Below are 20880 nucleotides of genomic sequence, written 5' to 3' on the forward strand. Positions count from 1 at the left end.
AATAGAAACTATTAATTTATTTAAACATGCAATGAATCACCCATTGAGAGGGAAAAAAAAACTCACTACTTTTTGCAATCACTTTATACAACATGAATACAAACATATTCTGCCTTAATTTAAAATTGGCACAAATTCTTGAGGTATATCATGACTCTTAGCTTTGCCTCCATGTAAACACAAGTATGGACCCCACAGCGACCTGTCTCCTATTTGCTATATAATAAATTGGGGAGGAAAAACCCCAACTCAGTTCAATAAGTACCGAGAATAAACATGCATTATTGTGTGTGTCCTCATTCTGTCATCTCTTAAATAAATATAGTAGATATTCATAGTCTTATTCACAACCCATAAAAGATCGATTTCCAAATTACAGAATGTTTATTCTTCATAAAATTTTAGTTAGAGCTGCATCATAGCTGACTCACTTGGCTTTTTATTATATGTAAATTAGTTTCAGAAAACTAATAGTCTGTGGTAGTGATGGATAATGCTCACTGGCAGTCAGCGATATAACAGATGAGACCTGTTGCCAAAAAGTGACCATATTATCCGGGAGAGTAAACGACACATTTCCTAGGTCCTCCAAACTGGGAGCCTCACAAAAGTTTCTTTTGGCACAGTGCCTTAGTGGGGGGAATGAATCCACTGGCCAGTGAATTTGTTTCCTAGACTTGCTGTAACTAAATGCCACACACTGGTAGGTTTGAACAACAGATATTTCTTGCCTCGTGGTTCTGGGGGCTGCAAGCCACCAGGGTTGGTTTGTTCCAAGACTGTGAGAGAAGATGTGTTCTGTGCTTATTTCCTTGATTCTGATGGTTTACTGACAATCTTTGTTGGCATTCCTTGGCTTGCAGACCCAGCACTGTGGTCTCCACCTTCTGGTTCACACGGTAGTCTCCTGTGTACACCTCTTTACATGGCATTCTTTGTGTAAAGGTACCAGTCATTTTGGATTAGGGACCTACTCTACTCCAGTATCGGAGAAGGCAATGGCACCCCACTCCAGTACTCTTGCCTGGAGAATCCCATGGATGGAGGAACCTGGTGGGCTGCAGTCCATGGGGTCGCAAAGAGTCGGACACGACTGAGCAGCTTCACTTTCACTTTTCACTTTCATGCATTGGAGAAGGAAATGGCAACCCACTCCAGTGTTCTTGCCTGGAGAATCCCAGGGACGGGGGAGCCTGGTGGGCTGCCATCTATGGGGTCGCACAGAGTCGGACACGACTGAAGCGACTTAGCAGCAGCTACTCCAGTATGACCTTGCTTTAACTAATTACCATCTGCAATGATCCTTTTTCCAAATTCTGAGGTACTGGGGTTGAGGACTCAGCATACCTTTTCGGGGAACACAATTCAATCCATAACAGGCAGAGAGTCAAAAAATAAAAGAGGTCACCATACTGTTTTCTTTAGGTCAGCTAGTAAAGATCTGCTTTCTGATTTTATACAAATATATTGATATTTGTTCTAGCTACAGCAGAAGAAAGGGTCAAAATTACAGTCCTCATGGGGGTTATAATCAGTATAGCAGTTAGAATACTGCTTTCAACTGTTCTAACAACAAAATGTAACAGTGGAAAATGAGGGGGAAATTTATTTTCTCTTCACTTAACCATCTGAGAATAAGCAGTCAAGGAATGATTTGATTATCAGGTACTATCATGGACTCAGGCAAATAGTGGGGTGGTAGGTTGCCTGTTCTTCTCTGACTAGTGTTAAGCCAATACCCCAAGCTTCTAGTTTGCTTATTATCTTAAAATACAGCCAGAAATTTAAAAAAAGAAAAACAGAGACTGGGAATTATGCATGCCAATGTACTGTGAAATTCATGTGGGTGGATCAGTTTTTTCAGTGCTTATAAGTACTTATAAGATACAGGATACGGCTCTGGAACTCCATCCAAAGAGAGAGAGTGGTCTTTATTGGCTACACTTGACAACTCAGCAGGTATGAAAAAGCAAAAGGAACTCAAGATTTGAAAACATGAGATGTACAGAAGCAAAGGAGTCTCTTAAATTCAATTCCAGGAACAATCCATGAAGACAGATGGGTGGTATCCAGTATCACTGCAGACTGAGAACCAAAATCAGTTTCCTTGGGTATAAAATATGTCTTTTACCAGCACAGCAAAGGGGAAATACATTCCGGCATCTTAATGTTATAAGTGACAAGTCTTAAGGAGAAAAAATGCTAATACAAATCTAAAACCAAATTGCTTTTATGAAGGCAAAGTTCAATGCTGCATTTCTGACCACTCCTCCCTTGGAATCTAATTACAGCCTTGAGAAACTACTTGGTATTCCCTCTACCTGGAATAGTTACTTCTCTTGCACACGTGCAAGTACGCACATCACACATGCACACACCCCGTTACCTTCCTCCTAGCTAATACTCTTTAGGTCTTAGCTTAGATGTCACTTCTTCCACAAAACCTACTGCAATATCACCTTCCAACCTGATTTATATATAATCTACCACCATTTGTTCCATCTCTTAAAATGAAAAAATGGCTCAAGTGTCTACACCTCTCATTAGAAAATAACGTCCCAGGTGCAATTATTAATTTATTAAACATTCTATTGAATACTGACAATTTACATAATACTGATTGAAAATATAGATGGATCATTCAGTACTTTTAAAGAAGTCATAGCATCCTTAACACCAGAGTAGACAGAGCACAACAAATGGAAAACAGACACTTTGACATGAGAAACAAAATCTTCAAAAGAATTCTCCCACACACGCAATCGTCCTTTATACATTCTCCACCAATTTTCATTTTCTCCATGTGCTTTGGCTCCAATGAGCCACTCCCAGCAACACCCCCAGACACTGACTGGATCTGTTTTTATGTGGACAGATCAGATCAGCATCTATGTGTTGTTTTTCACGTTCAAATGAATAACTATAATATCTATGATGTAGGGATCTGGCTCTGTTTTTACTTACAAACTGCAGAAATGGAACTTTAGTTGGAAGAGATGGCAGTTAGTGAGAAAACAGGTGTCTGGGGTTACATGTGGCCAAGAGCACTGGTGGCAGAGGGTGGGGTGTAGAAGGATCAGTGGGCAATAGAACGGCTGCTTTGGCACAGCTTCAAGTAAACAGCAGGGAACCACAGGCCGGCTGAGAAAAGTTTCAATGGGAGGCACGGAGGTGGTGGAAAATAATTCAAAAGCTCTTCTGAGTCATAAGAAATACTTTTAAAAACATTATCGTCAGCTGTAAGATAATTTGTCTTTCTGAGATCAACTACTTTCAGAAGCATCTACTCTTTCAGGTCTCTGAATTTTTATCCTAAATAGTGTGATGTCATTAGGAGAAAATGACCACTACCCATTGAAACCATAACTAGTTAATCCTCCACAATTAACTTGCACAGAAACGGCCTCTAGAACAGCAGTCCCCAACCTTTTTGGAGCCAGGGACTGGTTTTGTGGAAGATAATTTTTCCATTGATTAGGAAGAGGGGATGCTTTCAGGATGACTCCAGTGCACTGCATCTCTTGTGCTCTTTATTTCTATTATTATATCAGCTCTACCTCAGATCATCAGGCATTAGATTCTGGAGGTTGCGGACCCCTGCTCTAGAGCACTGATTCATCAAAAAATGTTCCAGGTACAATACAGCATGTTAAGTCTTATGTAAATAGATGTAAATATTATTGTTGATATCATTATTATTTTCAAGCTTGAAAGCTATTTTTTAAAGAAAAGTTGATTTTTCAAAAAAATGCTAAAGCATTTATACCCATGCAAAAGCATGACTCAGCTTTGAGAAATTTATTTTGCAACCTGGGAGCTCCTAGCTAACTTGGATAATTTTAAATGCAATCACTACTTTCAGGCAATCAACGTCAGATCATCATAGCTTATTCTCTGGGACATTAGACTGGATATTTCACAATACCCAAAAATAGCTTTCAAAACAGGTTTTTCCAAATTGCCTGGAGCCTCAATTTACCCCCTAAATAGAATACTCAGCAAAGGTGATATACAAGATGTGACTTGAAGATTATTGATTTTTCAATGCCTCCCCAGAATTTACGCATTGAATTGAATATTTTCTCCTTTGAAATAGTGACCTTTTGACACATACATTCATCCTAAATATGATCTAACTGCCAGAGCCACACTAGTACAGTGCTGGGAATGAGAATATGCCTTCTTAAATATTCTATGATTGAACAGGTCCATGAGTGAGTGAGTGAGCGAATAAGTAATGACAGATAAATGAATTCAGAGCCTCTTCTTTGAGGACTCCTTTTCAAGTCCATATGACTTTCATTTTAGTATCTACACTAATAACAAAACTTTGTGGGTTTTCAGTGAATTTGATTAGGGAAAACAATCCAAAATCACTGAGAACAAGTCATGGGAATATGAGACTCAATTCAGTGGGATAAGGGCACTTAGAGAAACATAGGCAAGATCAAAATATTACAAGTCTGACTTTCCCACATTTGGGCTCTAAAGGCAATTCCAGAAATGATTTGAACATCCAAAACAACTCTGGATCAGCCATCTCAATGCCAGGGTGACTGTTTGGAAAGGCTACTCCTCAATATAGGAAAAACTGGCATGCTAACTTTCTCTAACTGGGCTTATACATTTATGGTCAATGTTTATATAAATACTTTTTAAATGTGACTGAAGGGAAAGGCCCTAGCCTTATGCTCATCTTAAATCCATAAAACTTCATTTTCCCATCTATAAAATGAAGGATCCAAGTAGATAACCTCTTTCAGCTTTTTAAGTGCTAGCATTCCATAATTTCTAAAAATAAATAGTTTAAATATTGTTCACACATCTTCAACCACTCTCACTAACATCTCAGAGGTTCCATATTGAGGGGAACTATCTCTTAAAATAGCCACAGGGCCCCAAGGGAAATTATGCTGTAGGCAGTAACCATAAGGTAAAAGTAAGCTACAATAGCAAGGTAAACGGGATACACCTCTCTTTCTCTCTCTCACTCTCTCTCTCTCTCTCTCTCACACACACACACACACCGCACCACACCACACCACACACACACACACACACACACACCTGTCCCATTAGCTGTAAACTATCTGTCCCCAAAGGACAATTATTGAAGTCATCGTAATAGATTACATTCACATGAAATCAGTCATATAAATCATACAGAGTACAGCTGCTCTTTAAATGTTTTATCAACGTTTCACCAAGTAGTTGTGACTTCAAAAGCAGCGGGAGTGCTTTCAAATGAAAGTAGAACAGCGGGCTTGAGTAAGTCCTGCTTCCGACTGTGTCCAAAGTATTTTATTCTGTAGGTTCCAGGCTGGGCAGTATCTGGAATGTGCCACTGTATCGTCGCATTGCTAAGACCCAGTGAGCCTTTGTGCCAATAGAAACTGTTGGTAGGAAACAAACAAACCCAATTTTACTCTTAAAAATGTGTGATTAAAAAGTGTTCGAGTAGTCAATAAATGAATATTAAAAGAGTACTGACAATAAGCAAGGCACTCTACTAGATATTGAGAATATAGCAATGAACAAAACAGAGATAAATACTTCCTAGAAGCAGATCTTCAAGAAACAGTCATTTGTAGAAATATCTTGATTTGTTCTACCTAACCTCCTAAATTCTATCCATCCTAGGATAGCCTTACCCGATATTCAGAACAAAGGATGTCCCCTGCTTTAGAACTGCTATAGCATCCCTTCAGCCCTTGCCATCCTCTACTTCAACTTGACACTTTTTGCATCTAGATTCATTTGTTCAAAATACGCATTTCATGAGCTCATGTGCCAGACTCTATGCTAGAGGTACTGAGAATACCGTAGTGAACGAGACAGACATGGTCCAAAGTTTCACAGAGCTTATGGTCAAACCAGGACGAGCATAGTAAAAAAGCAATAAAAAAGCAAACCAACAAGTAATTTTAAAAGGGAAATGTGAGGGGCTTCCCTCATGGTCAAGTGGTTAAGAATCCGCCTGCCAAGGCAAGAGATATAATTTCCATCCCTGGTCTGGGAAGATCCCACATGCAGCAGAGCAACGAAGCCCGAGCACCACAACTTCCGAGCCCATGTGCCCTAGAGCCTGTGCTGTCCACAACAAGAGGGCCCACTGCAAGGAGAGGCCCGTGCACCGCAATGAAGTGCAGTTCTCGCTTGCTGCAACTGGAGAAAGCCTGAGCGCGGCAATTGAAGACCCAACGTAGCCAAAAAGAATAAATAATTTAAAAGTAAAGCTAAAAAGATAAGTGAAATGAAGAAAGTAAGAGAGGTATCACTAAGGAGATGTCCTTTATACTGAACGCACACCTGTCTAGTGGAAGAACATTCTAGAAAGAAGGAACAGAGAATGCAAAGTGTCTGAAGCAGAAGCAAACTTGGTGCAGCCAAGAGACAGAATGCATGTGAGCAGGGCAGAATGGTTAAGATGACAAAATCAGATGGAATCAGATCACGTTGCTCCTTGTAGATCATGGCAGGGAGGTCAGCTACTAAATACAGAGAGGCACAATGGGCAGGCTGACGATGCCCTTGGTTATGTAGAGGATAAACCCCCTGGGCAGAAAGGATGTGCTCAGCATCCTCTGTTTCCTCAGTGACAGGTCCAGAGTTCCCTAAAAGAGCTGGTAACACTGCTGCTTGCGAACAAGGCTGAATACTACATTTCCTTGGTGTTAACTACCATTCTGACTTCAGGCTTTTGAAACTAAATTATCCTTTTTTGTTACCTGTATAACCATATTTTAACAATAAATATACATGTATTACTTGTTGAAATATTACATAGAGTCTTAAAGATCAGAGTAAACATTATGCCCATAATTTTGGGAGGCTATCAAATAGGCCACAATAAGATCAAATCTCTATTTTCCATTAACCATGGAAACCAAACTAACATACAAATAATCACTTAGTTTGAGGTCATGTGAATTAGACCAAATGACCAAAAATTTTGCTCATGTCCATACTACTGTTCCGTGGTGTAAAATTTATATACATAAGAATGGAAACATTTCCAAATATATTTTCAAATCTTCATATTATCTATTCAGCTCAGGTATTAGAAAACAAAAAGTACATAGAAAAGTTTCTCTGAAGAAACTCTATAAGCATATTCCTTTCCTACTTGGTCAGCAAGAATTAAACACTCAAGCTTATTGTATTTTAGTAATTCAAATGAAGAACCATTGACCACATACAAGCATGCGACACATGGTAAGTATAGACTCATTATTATCTCAGGAGAAATATCAAGCTCCACAGAACTATCTCATACACCTTCACCCAGCAGGCCTTGCAACCACTTTGCAGGAAGACTAATTAGTTTTTAGGGGTTGTGTCTGTGACCATGGGAAAAAACAAAACTAACAGATATTTGTAAGCATGGAGGTCATAACCTCATTAGCACCTAATCTTACAGACACACACAGCACATTGTTTTGTAGAAAAATAGGATCAAGATGAAATCTAATAAATCAACTAAATAAAGCCAGAAGGCTTTTTGGGAATTTGATATCATTAATATCATGCAGTGAGCCAGTCTTCCCATTTGTCTTCTCTGCATTACTAACCAACTCTTTTCAGGGCTTGAAAGACAAAATATTCAACAGACATGCTCACCGAGTCTCCCAGGAGGCATCATTATGCACTATCTGCCATGTTGCTGATGTGGCCTCATATTTCTCCACAGTGAGGAAGGTCTGATGGGTCTGAAATGCAATTAATATAACTGATCAGACACTGCAGAGTCACAGAAGAAATCTAAGTGTAGAAACCCCATAATCCCCTGTTGACCATTGCTAACCTCCCAAGACCTGATGAGTATACGTATTAGAATTTCATACAAATCCTCAAGTGTTCCTCTTAACAATCTATGCAATGTCTTCAGAATGTTAACTCATCCAGTCTATTAAAAACCATGACTTCTCTTTAGAAAATTGAATTAAGAACAATTTTAGAGCTGACAGCAAATTTTGGAAATTAGAGCAAAGAAGAGAGTAAATAAAACAAGATTTAGAAAAGGCAGCCAACCATTTCTGACACGTTCATTGATCTGTATTCCAAGACTTTCTCTAAGTCACCTCCAGATTTAGAGGGGGGGAAATGGGAAAATTTCCTCACTTTTACATCTCCAGGTAAATGAGTTATTAGTATATACTGTCTGAGTAAAAGAACTGAAAAGCATATGTAAATCTTCTTACTCCTGGGGAGCTAAAAGCAATCCTTATATTTTGTCATAATGGATGCCTAGAAACCACATCATAAGCAGATTTGATTTTCCCAGTGGAAAATAAAATTTTCCACATTGGTCATAGTAATTTGTTTTAGACCAAGAATTCAGCTTCAAATAAACCACATATTTAAATAATATAATAATAAAACATACAAAGGCCATGAATCTCCAATTTTCCTTAAAAATCTTTACATTGTGGCCCTTAAGGTCAGGTTGTAGTTGTTGTTTAGTTGATAAGTCATAGCCGACTCTTTGGTGACCCCATGTAGCCCGTCAGGCTCCTCTGTCCATGGGATTTCCCAGGCAAGACCCCTGGAGTGAGTTGCCATTTCCTTCTCCAGGGGATCTTCCCAATCCAGGGATCAAAGTTGTATCTCCTGCTTGACAGATGGATTGTTTACCACTGAGCCACCTGGGAAGCCAGGACTTGTGTCTGATTCACCTTTATCCATTACAAGCTTGTCATTTACAGGTGTTCAAATAAACCTTTGCTGAATGAATCACTTATTTATAGCTGGACCATAGGGTTCTTTAAAATTCTTCTTTAATTACTCAACTTTAATTACTCACTCAGTCATGTCTAACTCTTTGTGACCCCAATGACTGACCCCTGCCAGGTTCTTCTATCTATGGGATTCTCTAGGCAAGAACTCTGGAATGGGTTGCTGTTTTATTCTCCAGGAATTCAACCTGGGTTTTTGTATTGAAGGCAGATTCTTTACATCTGAGCTACCAGGGAAGCCCCAATTACTCATCTAATGGATAATATTCAACAACAAAAAAAAGTTTCCGTAACCACAGTGACTTGAAAAGAGAATTGTTCATGGCCATTTAGGGCAGAGTGACACTGGGAAGGCCTTCAATGGAAAAGGAAACAGAAGGGCCCCAGTGTATAGGTCTAGAGTGCAGATCAGAGAACAAGGCTAGGATGCCAAATGTGCAAACTCTGTGACCATCCTCTCCTCGCCTCCCAGACTTAAGCTCTTCTAGATACACAATTGCAATGGCACCCTACTCCAGTCTCTTGCCTGGAAAATCGCATGGACGGAGGAGCCTGGTGGGCTGCAGTCCATGGGGCCGCTAAGAGTTGGACACAACTGAGCAACTTCACTTTCACTTTTCACTTTTATGCACTGGAGAAGGAAATGGCAACCCACTCCAGTGTTCTTGCCTGGGGAATCCCAGGGATGGGGCAGCCTGGTGGGCTGCCGTCTATGGGGTCACACAGAGTCGGACACAACTGAGGTGACTTAGCAGCAGCAGCAGATACACAATTAGTTCATGCAAGTTACTTAATTTCTCTCAGTCTCACTTTATTCATCTGTAAAACAAAGATAATAAAATGTATCTCGCTGAGTAGTAGGGAGGATTAAATAGATTCACGTGATGATGTATGTAAATAAAGCCTTTAGCCTAGTACCTGCACATGGTAAGCATTCAGCCCAGTGGTAAGGATGTGATGATCACTAACAGTAAAGGGTACCAGAAATAGTTTTATGCCAAGTCCCAAAACAGCCTCAGGAATTAATTCTGTTCTCATAGTTCTTTAAGTAATTTGATCTCCTGCTTCTCCAGGCAATAATGATGATAGTCTTTCTGCACCCTAAGGATGGCAGGTGACAGCTAATCCTGCATTCTTGCTACAACACTTTAACATCTTTAGAAAATAATGCTGTAAACATGTAAATATTCTGGCATGACTGGACTGCCTAGAGAAATTATTTCAAACAGGTGCATGTTGACTCTCCATGCAGTAGAAAAATCTTTCCCAATATAATATCTGACAATGTCACATTGTCACAACTTTTATCAAAGGAATCCTATTTTAATAAACAGAATTGGGAAGGCTCACTTGAAAGAAAGGCATTTTGGATTATAGGCAACAATGGGCTCTGGGAGGAAATTCCATAGAGTTAATGCATTCTCTGCCACAGAAAAAAATCTCACCTTGAAATCACTTTCATGGACCCATTTTCTTTTTCCTCTATATATTTCTTTATTGTTTGAAATCTTACAGATAGAACATATCTAATTATTGCTTGTATAGTTATAAGAACATTCCAAGGGAGTTCCAGAGGAATAAAACTACTTCATTTTATTCATAGATATTATATACTTTATCATATACATAAATACAGATATATGACAAAAAAGTATGAAATGATATGTAAGAAATTGGTAACAGCATTGCCTCTAAAAATGTTCATGAAAAGAGAGGTGTTTCCACAGTCTATTTTAAGAACTTCTGTACTGTCTGTTTTTACATGGAATCTGTATTTCTTGTGTCATTTTTCAAGATTAATAAATAAACACTCTATTAGTGCCTGTAGCAAAGAGTAGGGAAAAGGCCGGTGCAAGAAAAAGGAAAGCATGTGGGCCAGGGCTCCAGTCATTACAGTGTCCACTCAGGGATCCATGGTCATCCCACAACAATGGAAGCAGGACCAGAGTCAGGAGTGCAGAAGAGGAGAGGAGCCAAAGAGGGGTGAAAAGGAACCAAAGATACACTTCACACTGGCCCTTGGATTATTTAACCAAATTCAGTAGAGTTTTAAAATTGGGATTCATAAATGGGAATTGTATTCAAATCTACATCATCTCAAGAGACCACGCAGTTTTCTATGCATTGTGCTCTATGTGGTCCTAAGTAGAGTCAATTAAATATTTCCTGGCGTCTATCTTTTTAGACCCAACTCTACATTAACTGTTCCCCCTGAAAATTTTCACACCTATAAAATACAATGAAAAGCAAGTTGAAACATTTTATCTTTATTTTTTAATCTTCAGAGGGATCTGCAAGTGAAAGGCTAAAGAAGTGGACTTAAATTCGTAAAAAGAATCATTAATGCTTACCCGGTTTTCTGCTGAATTCTTTGGGTTAGCACCTACAAAGGTAACTTCAACAACTTCTCCCTGAAAATAAAAACTGATTTCATGAGTTCTAATAATAGTACTTTTCCATGCTCATATTTGGGCCATTATTTATGAAACATTCCTAGGAGTCTGGGTACCTGTAGAGATTATATTGTATTTAATTGAATCTTCTGAGAATATGAGAGAACATACCCTTGTAACAATGGGAACAGGAATTTGGACCCAGTAAATTACTTCAGAATTTTGGACCAATAATTTGCTTTTCGTAGATTCAGATATAGATGAAGATATAGAGCTATATATCTACAAATTCAAATAACTTAGATGAAATGAAATGGAAAAATTCCTCAAGATATAGAAATTAGTAAAGATTACTCAAGAAGTAGATGCCCTTAATAGTAAAAACTTACCAAACTGTACTCTTTAAAGATGTATTACTGTATGTCATTTATACATCAAAAAATATTTTTAAATAACAAACTACCAAGTCTTCACATGACTTACCATGGTATACAAGACCTTTTACAGGTAAGTTCCCACCTGCTGCTCCACCTTAAGCCCTCTATAGTCCATATACCTACAGGTGGTATGTCTTGGGGCTTCCCTGGTGGCTCAGCCAATAAAGAACCTGTCTGCAATGCAGGAGACCCAGGTCTCTTGATGGGCACTATAAACTCCTACCTATTCTCCAAGACCTAGCCCATATTAAAAACATTTTTTAATAAAAATATTCCATGGGTTCATAATCAATGATGACCATCTAAATAGAGATGTGCAGCTCAATTATTTACTGTTAACTCCCCTGAATAACTACCATCAATTTATTTTTTCTAATTTTCTTCATTTTCACCAGTGAGATTATCAAATTAGCCAGCCTCACCAATGGCTAGAAAAATGTTTCAACAGCAGTTAGAATTTTCTGCAAAAATCACTCTATTCTTTATATAGAGCAATCATCCCTGCAAACCATACCACGGTTCACTTAAAAAATAAAATTTTCATGATTAGCCAAATTTTCCTAATCCTTACATGTTCTTGTCCTTGATTTTTTTCCTACCATCACAATTCCTGTTCACTCACACTCATCTTAACAACAAGAGACAACCCCACTACAGATATAATGTGCCAATTCAAATGGTGAGAAATGTCCATTCAGCATGACAGCATGAGGTCAGTATGTCCTTTCCCTGAAAAGCAACTATGAATATTGACAAAACTATCAAAAATAACCACTTTTAAATTTTATTTTTTAAAATATAGTCAGTTTACAATTTTATATTCATTTCTGGTGTACAGTGATCAATTATATATTTTTTCATATTCACTTTCATTTTAGGTTATTATAGGTTATTAAAGGAGAAGGCAATGGCCCCCCACTCCAGTACTCTTGCCTGGAAAATCCCATGGACGGAGGAGCCTGGTGGGCTGCTGTCTATGGGGTCGCACAGAGTTGGACACGACTGAGTGACTTCACTTTCACTTTTCACTTTCATGCATTGGAGAAGGAAACGGCAACCTACTCCAGTGTTCTTGCCTGGAGAATCCCAGGGACGGGGGAGCCTGGTGGGCTGCTGTCCATGGGGTCGCACAGAGTCGGACACGACTGAAGCGACTTAGCAGCAGCAGGTTATTAAAAGATATTGAATATAGTTCCCTGTGCTATACAGTGGAACTTTGTTGTTTATTTTCTACATAGTAGTTTGTATCTGCTAATCACAAATTCCTAATTTATTCCCCCCATCCCTTTTCCCTAATGCTCAAAATTCTCCAAGCCAGGCTTCAGCAATATGTGAACCGTGAACTTCCAGATGTTCAAGCTGGTTTTAGAAAAAGCAGTGGAACCAGAGACCAAATTGCCAACATCAGCTGGATCGTGGAAAAAGCAAGAGAGCTCCAGAAAAACATTTATTTCTGCTTTATTGACTATGCCAAAGCCTTGGACTGTGTGGATCACAATAAACTGTGGAAAACCCTCAAAGAGATGGGAATACCAGAGCACCTGACCTGCCTCTTGAGAAATTTGTTTGCAGGTCAGGAAGCAACAGTTAGAACTGGACATGGTACAACAGACTGGTCCAAATAGGAAAAGGAGTATGTCAAGGCTGTATATTGTCACCCTGTTTATTTAAATTATATGCAGAGTACATCATGACAAACGCTGGGCTGGAAGAAGCACAAGCTGGAATCAAGATTGCTGGGAGAAATATCAATAACCTCAGATATGCAGATGACACCACCCTTATGGCAGAAAGTGAGAAGGAACTCAAAAGCCTCTTGATGAAAGTGAAAGTGGAGAGTGAAAAAGTTGGCTTATAACTCAACATTCAGAAAACGAAGATCATGGCATCTGGTCCCATCACTCATGGGAAATAGATGGGGAAACAGTGGAAACAGTGGCTGACTTGATTTTTTTGGGCTCCAAGATCACTGCAGATGGTGATTACAGCCATGAAATTAAAAGAGGCTTATTCCTTGGAAGGAAAGTTATGACCAACCTAGATAGCATATTCAAAAGCAGAGACATTACTTTGCCAACAAAGGTCCGTCTAGTCAAGGCTATGGTTTTTCCAGTGGTCATGTATGGATGTGAGAGTTGGACTGTGAAGAAGGCTGAGCGCCGAAGAATTGATGCTTTTGAACTGTGGTGTTGGAGAAGACTCTTGAGAGTCCCTTGGACTGCAAGGAGATCCAACTGGTCCATTCTGAAGGAGATCAGCCCTGGGATTTCTTTGGAAGAAAAGCTGAAACTCCAGTACTTTGGCCACCTCATGCGAAGAGTTGACTCATTGGAAAAGACTCTGATGCTGGGAGGGATTGGGGGCAGGAGGAGAAGGGGACGACAGAGGATGAGATGGCTGGATGGCATCACTGACTCAATGGACTTGAGTCTGAGTGAACTCCGGGAGTTGGTGATGGACAGGGAGGCCTGGCGTGCTGCGATTCATGGGGTCGCAGACTGAACGACTGAGCTGAACTGAAATTTAGGGTAAGCACAGTACAAGTTTTTGGTTTTCTTACCAGGGTTGTGCTCACCCTCTGTGTTACTACAGTTCAACCAGGGTGGGGAAGGCTATCAAATCTGTACTAAAGTGTCTTTCTGGATGAAAATAAGATGGCTAGTGGCTGGGGGCTTCTGCATAACCTCAGAATGGGAGCTAGTTGTCAGGGGAACAAACCAGGTGATTAGAGAGTTGGAACTTTCAACTCGAACTCCCTGATCTCCAGGGAGGGGAAAGAGCTAGAGAGTGAGTTAACCACCCATGGCCAGTGATTTAATCAATCATGGCCAGGTAAGGGAGCCTCCACAGAAGTCCCTGAAGCATGGGATTCAGAGAGCTTCCAGGCTGGTGAACGTGCAGAGATTCTGGAAAGTGGAATGACTGGAGAAGCTCTGCATTCCTTCCCCTATATCTTGCTCTACGCATCTCTTCCATGGGTTGTTCCTGAGTTGTATCCTTTTATAATCAGCTGGTGATCTAGTCAGTAGACTATTTTCCAAAGTTCTGTGAGCTGTTCTAGCAAGTTATTAAACCTGAGGAGGAGAATCTCCAATTTATAGTCAGAGCATCTTCAATTTATAACCAGGCTGGTAGATGCACAGGTGACAACTTGGATTTACCACTGGCGTCTGAAATACGTGTGTATGGGGAGAAGGAGGTGGGAAGAGAGGGTGTTGTCTTGTGGAGCTGAGCCTTTGTGAAAAAAAAAAACAAACAAACAAACAGTGGAAGTGTTAGTAGCTCAGACGGGTCCAACTCTTTGCAACCCCATGGACTGTAGCTCCTCTGTCCATGGGATTCTCCAGGCAAGAATACTGGAGTGGGGTAGCCATTCCCTTCTCCAGGGGCTCTTCCCAACCCAGGGATCCAACCTGGGTCTCCTGCAGTGCAGGCAGATTCTTTACTATCTGAGCCACCAGGGAAGCCCACTGAGCCCTTAACTCCAAGTAAATAACATCAGAATTGAATTGTAGGACATCAAATTGGTGTCCATAGGGAATATGAGAATCTCCACACAATTACTGTGGGGGGAACCTCCACACAATTGCTGTCAAAAGTATGGAGAGTGGAAGGTTAAGAGCAGAAAGAGAGTTCTTTTCCAGGTCCCTAATATCAGGAAAATAGCTAAAAATATACATAGTAAAAAGCCAACAGAGGAATTTATAAAAGGACACTACACATAAAAATAACCTAAGCATCCACCTTAAGAGATGAGAAGAAGTGCAAAATAAAATCAAAGCAGGCAGAAGGAAGGAAATTAAACACTAGAGCAAAAATCAATGAAATAGAAAAACAACAGATAAAATCAATGAAGCTAAAAGATGGCTCTTTGAAGACACTGATGTATAGAACAGTCTTATGAACTCTGTGAGAGAGGGAGAGGATGGGAAGATTTGGGAGACTGGCATTGAAACTTGTAAAATATCATGTATGAAACGAGTTGCCAGTTCAGGTTCGATGCACGATACTGGATGCTTGGGGCTGGTGCACTGGGACGACCCAGAGGGATGGAATGGGGAGGGAGGAGGGAGGAGGGTTCAGGATGGGGAACACATGTATACCTGTGGCGGATTCATTTTGATATTTGGCAAAACTAATACAATTATGTAAAGTTTAAAAAAAAAAAAAAAGATGGCTCTTTGAAAACACAAGTCAGCAAAACCAGGAAGAAAGAGGGGACATCATTATTGACCTTACAGGAATTAAACGAATTATAAGGGAATGCTATGAACAAGTTTATCCCAACACATTAGACAATTAAATGAAATGGGAAAATTCCTAAAGACAAATTAAACTGCTAGAAAGACATACAACTGACACAAGAAAAAATAGAACATCTAAATATGCCTAAATCGAGTAAAGAAATTGAATTAGTGATTTAAAATTTTGCCATAAAGAGAAACCCAAATTTAAATGACTTTGCTGGTAAATCTGATCCAATATTTAAAGAAGAAATAATATTAATCTTTTGCATACATTTTCAAAATATGAGAGGAAACACTTCCTACTCCTTCTCTGATACCAGTATTACCCTGATAGCAAGAGCAAAGACAACACATGAAAAGACTAGAAATGCCCCTCATAGACATGAGTACAAAACTGTTTAGAAAGATATTAGCAAACCAAATTTGTGAAGTGAAGTGTTAGTCGTGAAGCGTTAGTTGCTCAGTTGTGCCCAACTCTTTGTGACCCCGTGGATCGCAGCCCACCAAGCCCCTCTGTCCATGGGATTTTCCATGCAAAGATAACTGGAGTGGGTTGCCATTTCCTTCTCCAGGGGATCTTCCCCACCCAGGGATGGAACCCGGGTCTCCTGCATTACAGGCAGATTCTTTACCGACTGAGCTACAAGGGAAGCCCACATGTTGTTAAACCAAATTTAACAACATGTAAAAAGTATTGTATACCATTACTGCTGCTGCTGCTGCTGCTAAGTTGCTTCAGTCGTGTCCGACTCTGTGCGGCCCCATAGATGGCAGCCCACCAGGCTCTCTCATCCCTCGGATTCTCCAGGCAAGAACATTGGAGTGGGTTGCCATTTCCTTCTCCAATGCATGAAAGTGAAAAGTGAAAGTGAAGTCGCTCAGTCGTGTCTGATTCTTTGCGACCCCATGGACTGCAGCCCACCAGGCTCCTCCGTTCATGGGATTTTCCAGGCAAGAGTACTGGAGTGGGGTGCCATTGCCTTCTCTGGTATACCATGACTAAAGGGTATTTATTTAATATGTGAAAATCAACTAATAAAATACACCCTATTAATAGATAAAAAACAAAAGCCACATGATCATCTCAGTAGACACAGAAAAGCGTTTGGAAAAAAGTCAACACCATTTCCTCATAAGAACTCTCAACAAACTAGACATAGAAGGGAATTTTTTAACCTAATAAAGGGCATCTACAGAAATTCTGATGAAAACATTATACTTAATAACTGAATACTTTTCCTCCTAAGATTAGAAACAAGATAAGGATGTTCATTCTTACAACTTCTTTTCAACATTGCATTGGAGACTCTAGCCAATGCAATAAGGAAAGAAAGAAAAGGTATCCAGAAAAGAAACTCAAAAAGAAGTAAACCTGCTTTTATTCACAGATGACATACTATACATAGACATTTCTAAGGAATTCACACCAAAGAAAATCGATTGAAACTAATAAATGATTTAGCAAAGTTACAAGAAACAAGATCTATATAAAGCACTAGGGGTAGAAAACCTGCTTCATTTCTGTGTTTTCCCACCCTTGATTTAAGAAACCACTTTTCTATGCTGCAATGAATGGTTCCATGTCTATCTCTTAAAAAAAAAAAAGGAATAATTTGAATTTTAGAAATTCAATTTTTCCAAAATTGCCATCTGAAAAAAAAAAAATACTCCCCCATTCTCATGTTTGCAGAGCCTCTGCAGAGATAAGGACAATTTTCAAAATCATTGCTAACAACTGGTCCGTGGCATGATTCAAGGCAGGTGGTGACTTTTAAACAACATCTTTCCCCCATCTTCAAGTATAGGCTTCATAAGGATCCCAACATCCCTTTCCAAGTCTTACCACTCTGTATGTAGGGTTCGCTGGCAGCAGGATATCCCCAAAAGTTGTGCCTTCAGGTGCTCTATCCACAATATTTGGAATTAATGGAGACATCAGTTCTTCAAAAAATGGAGGCTCTGGACCACTGCTCAGATTGGCTATAGTATCCTAGAACAGAGAGCATTTGCTTAAGAGGCATACAATATAGAATGGAGACCTTTTCCCCTGACCACACCCACCCCAAAATGTTTTCATTGGAACACACACACACACACACATTCACTTTCACTTTTTCTCTCTTTTCCAAAGAGCTAACAAATGTAACAAAATATGAGGGGAACTTTGCTGAAATTGGAGCCTAGATGTCCATAATTTTAACTTTTGTGACAGAAGAACATTTTGGTCACAGGAAACACTTTCACTCCCCTCGTCAGTATAATCTGAGTGTAAGCTAGGAATCATGCTACGTGAGTTTAGATTCTGGGACAACCATTCTCTTTGTGTATGACTCTCAATAGAAACACATGGTCAGCCTCTGTAACATGACATTGTAATTATTCTTTTAAATCTTTAAAAAGTGTTAAGGCTCTCTTATCCAAAGTCACTACCAAGTATTTTCCTAAATCCTTCTCTGTGCTAATTAATGAATATAATAAATATAGTTTTAATTTAAAAGTTAAGATCAGCCTATAACATGCCCAGTTTAATCTACGTTTTCCATAAAATGTGTCATCTTTAATAGTGCCATCAAAATTCTAATCTCTAATCTTAAATAGCCCTTCATATGTATTTAATATACTTTAATCCTTGCTCTATATACTTAATCTTTACACCAGCCATATAATCTACTCATTATCATTCCCATTTTGCAAATGGGAAAATAGGTTTGCAGACACTCAGTGGTATTTTTGCCCAAGATCACATAGATATTCTTAGACACATAACCATAAAATTCTGAAACAAATTTCTGCAAAGTGAATCACACTTCCTAAATATCACTATAAAATTTGATGCCTCTATTTCTATGGGAAAAGCTATAAACCTGTAATTGCATGAAAGTTAAACAGTGGTTATCTCTGCTGCTGCTGCTGCTAAGTCGCTTCAGTCGTGTCCGACTCTGTGCGACCCCATAGACGTCTGGCAGCCCACCAGGCTCCTCTGTCCCTGGGATTCTCCAGGCAAGAACACTGGATTGGGTTGCCATTTCCTTCTCCAGTGCATGAAAGTGAAAAGTGAAAGTGAAGTTGCTCAGTCGTGTCCGACTCTCAGCGACCCCGTGGACTGCAGCCTACCAGGCTCCTCCATCCATAGGATTTTCCAGGCAAGAGTACTGAAGTGGGGTGCCATTGCCTTCTCTGGTGGTTATCTCTAGATATAGCTTATAGGTTTATACATATCTTTATAATCTGAATATTCTACAAATAGGTACAGGTTTTATGATAAAAACTAAAAATAATTGAAAAGAAAGTATCAGATCTAAAATTGAAAGGCATATTATGATAAAACAATAATCAGGTAATTAAGATACTGGGTTGGCTAATAAGTTTATTCAGGTTTTTCCATAAGATGTTACAAAAAACCTGAATAAACTTTTTGGCCAGCCCCATATACCTTAAAGTAGATTCCTTCTATTGAGATTTCAAATACACAGTCAATAGCTAATTAGGTGGAGGCATATGAAATTTCCAAGATTTCACTGTTTTGACCTACAGAAATAGCGGTTTTGTTTCAGTTTGATATATCCAAGCTTTTTCTTTGAAAGGGCTTTATTGTCTTGGCTATGCCATCCCTGCCTCACAGCCTTTTGGTGCTTATGTGGTACTATAAAAGGATCATTTATTATCTTAAAGTCGTTATCCTGCATATTGACTAATCTTCTGCCACCAGAATGCACCTTTGTATATAAACTATATACCAGAGGTAAGATTTACATGAGTGTTGTTTCTTTAAATAAACTCATTTAGGTGTACATATTTTAGGTAGATACAATGTATATGTACATTTGAAGACAACTCTTATACTTTATCAAATCTAAGGCTCTATTGATTATAATAACTATTATTATTTTTGAACCACCACAAAGTAAAAACATGCTAATATATAATTGTAAGATTCCTTTGACTGGAAGATACATCCCAATTTCAGAGATATTCTAATAAAGAAAATGGACATGTCAGAATTGATAAACCACTCAATTCATGAAGCAAATGGAGAGAAACTGACCAGGACTAGGAAGCACTGGTTCAACCCTCAGTTATAGTAAGCTTGATCACTTCTCATCTCTGAACCTATTTGCTCATGTGAAAAATGGGGAAAAATGATAACTCTATACTTCACACGATGATTGCGAGACTAATATGAGATAATATATACGAAAAAAGTGGTCACCACCAAAAGATGATTAACTGACTCTGAATTCATTTTATCAGTTTCAATTTTTAGAGATACCTCACAGCTATAATATTTTTAAATATAAAGGAACCAAACACTCAAAGCGAAGGTCTTTTTGACTTCCCTCTTCATCTCCCCACTCCTGAGACATACAAACATACAATGTTTGATTACCGTAGCAATGGCCTTGGCAAGGACTCTGAAAAGCTGGATGTAGGCAGACAGAGTATGCGGTCCATAAATTGTGGATGCGGCCTCGTACCGCTGCGCCTGCAGGAGGGGCAGAGAAGAGTTGGACACCATCCTGCATAGTTCGATCCGTCCATTTGCAGGTGTTGATTTTAGTGACAGGTGATGACTGTACATCTTGCATATCCAAACTGACGTCATTCAAAGCTAATTATGACAAAGGAGGGTGAGCATTTCCATTTACCAGCTGAAGTGAATGGTTCCCACCAACTATTTGTTAAAGGCAATGAATTCTCTTGGTGCGTGCCATTTGGAGAGTCAATCCATTTTATTTGAAAGAGGGGTTTATTTGAAAGAAACCATTCTGAATAAATTGGATGGTTATAGAACCATCTGGAAAAGGACATTTAACCCATCCGCTTCTTGTTGTTTAGTTGCTAAGTCATGTCTGACTCTTTTGCGACCCCATGGATTGTAGCCTGCCAGGCTCCTCTGTCCCTGGGATTTTCCAGGCAAGAATACAGGAGTAGGTTTCCATTTTCTTCTCCAGGGGATCTTCCTGACCCAGGGATTGAACCCACATCTCCTGCATTAGCAGAAAGATTGTTTACCACTGAGCCACCTGGGGAGCCCATTTAACCATCACAGAACTATAAAATAAAACCA

The 20880-nt window shown here is 39.3% G+C and overlaps 1 protein-coding gene across 2 annotated transcripts in view; it reads right to left on the bottom strand.

The window, feature by feature from the left end:
* Positions 1–1910: 1910 nt before the first annotated feature.
* Positions 1911–20880, bottom strand: part of ASAH2 (N-acylsphingosine amidohydrolase 2) — a 90154-nt gene continuing 71184 nt past the window's right edge. For both annotated transcript variants that reach the window (XM_055560270.1, XM_055560269.1), the window contains 5 exons: positions 20200–20295; positions 17656–17802; positions 11087–11146; positions 7621–7709; positions 1911–5393 (listed from right to left, as the gene is read on the bottom strand). In XM_055560270.1, the coding sequence (XP_055416245.1) occupies positions 5201–5393; positions 7621–7709; positions 11087–11146; positions 17656–17802; positions 20200–20295 (585 nt within the window). In that variant the 3' untranslated portion in view covers positions 1911–5200. The remainder of the gene's footprint in view (positions 5394–7620; positions 7710–11086; positions 11147–17655; positions 17803–20199; positions 20296–20880) is intronic.

Source organism: Bubalus kerabau, chromosome 22 (genome assembly GCF_029407905.1).
Source record: "Bubalus kerabau isolate K-KA32 ecotype Philippines breed swamp buffalo chromosome 22, PCC_UOA_SB_1v2, whole genome shotgun sequence".
NCBI lineage: Eukaryota > Metazoa > Chordata > Mammalia > Artiodactyla > Bovidae > Bubalus > Bubalus kerabau.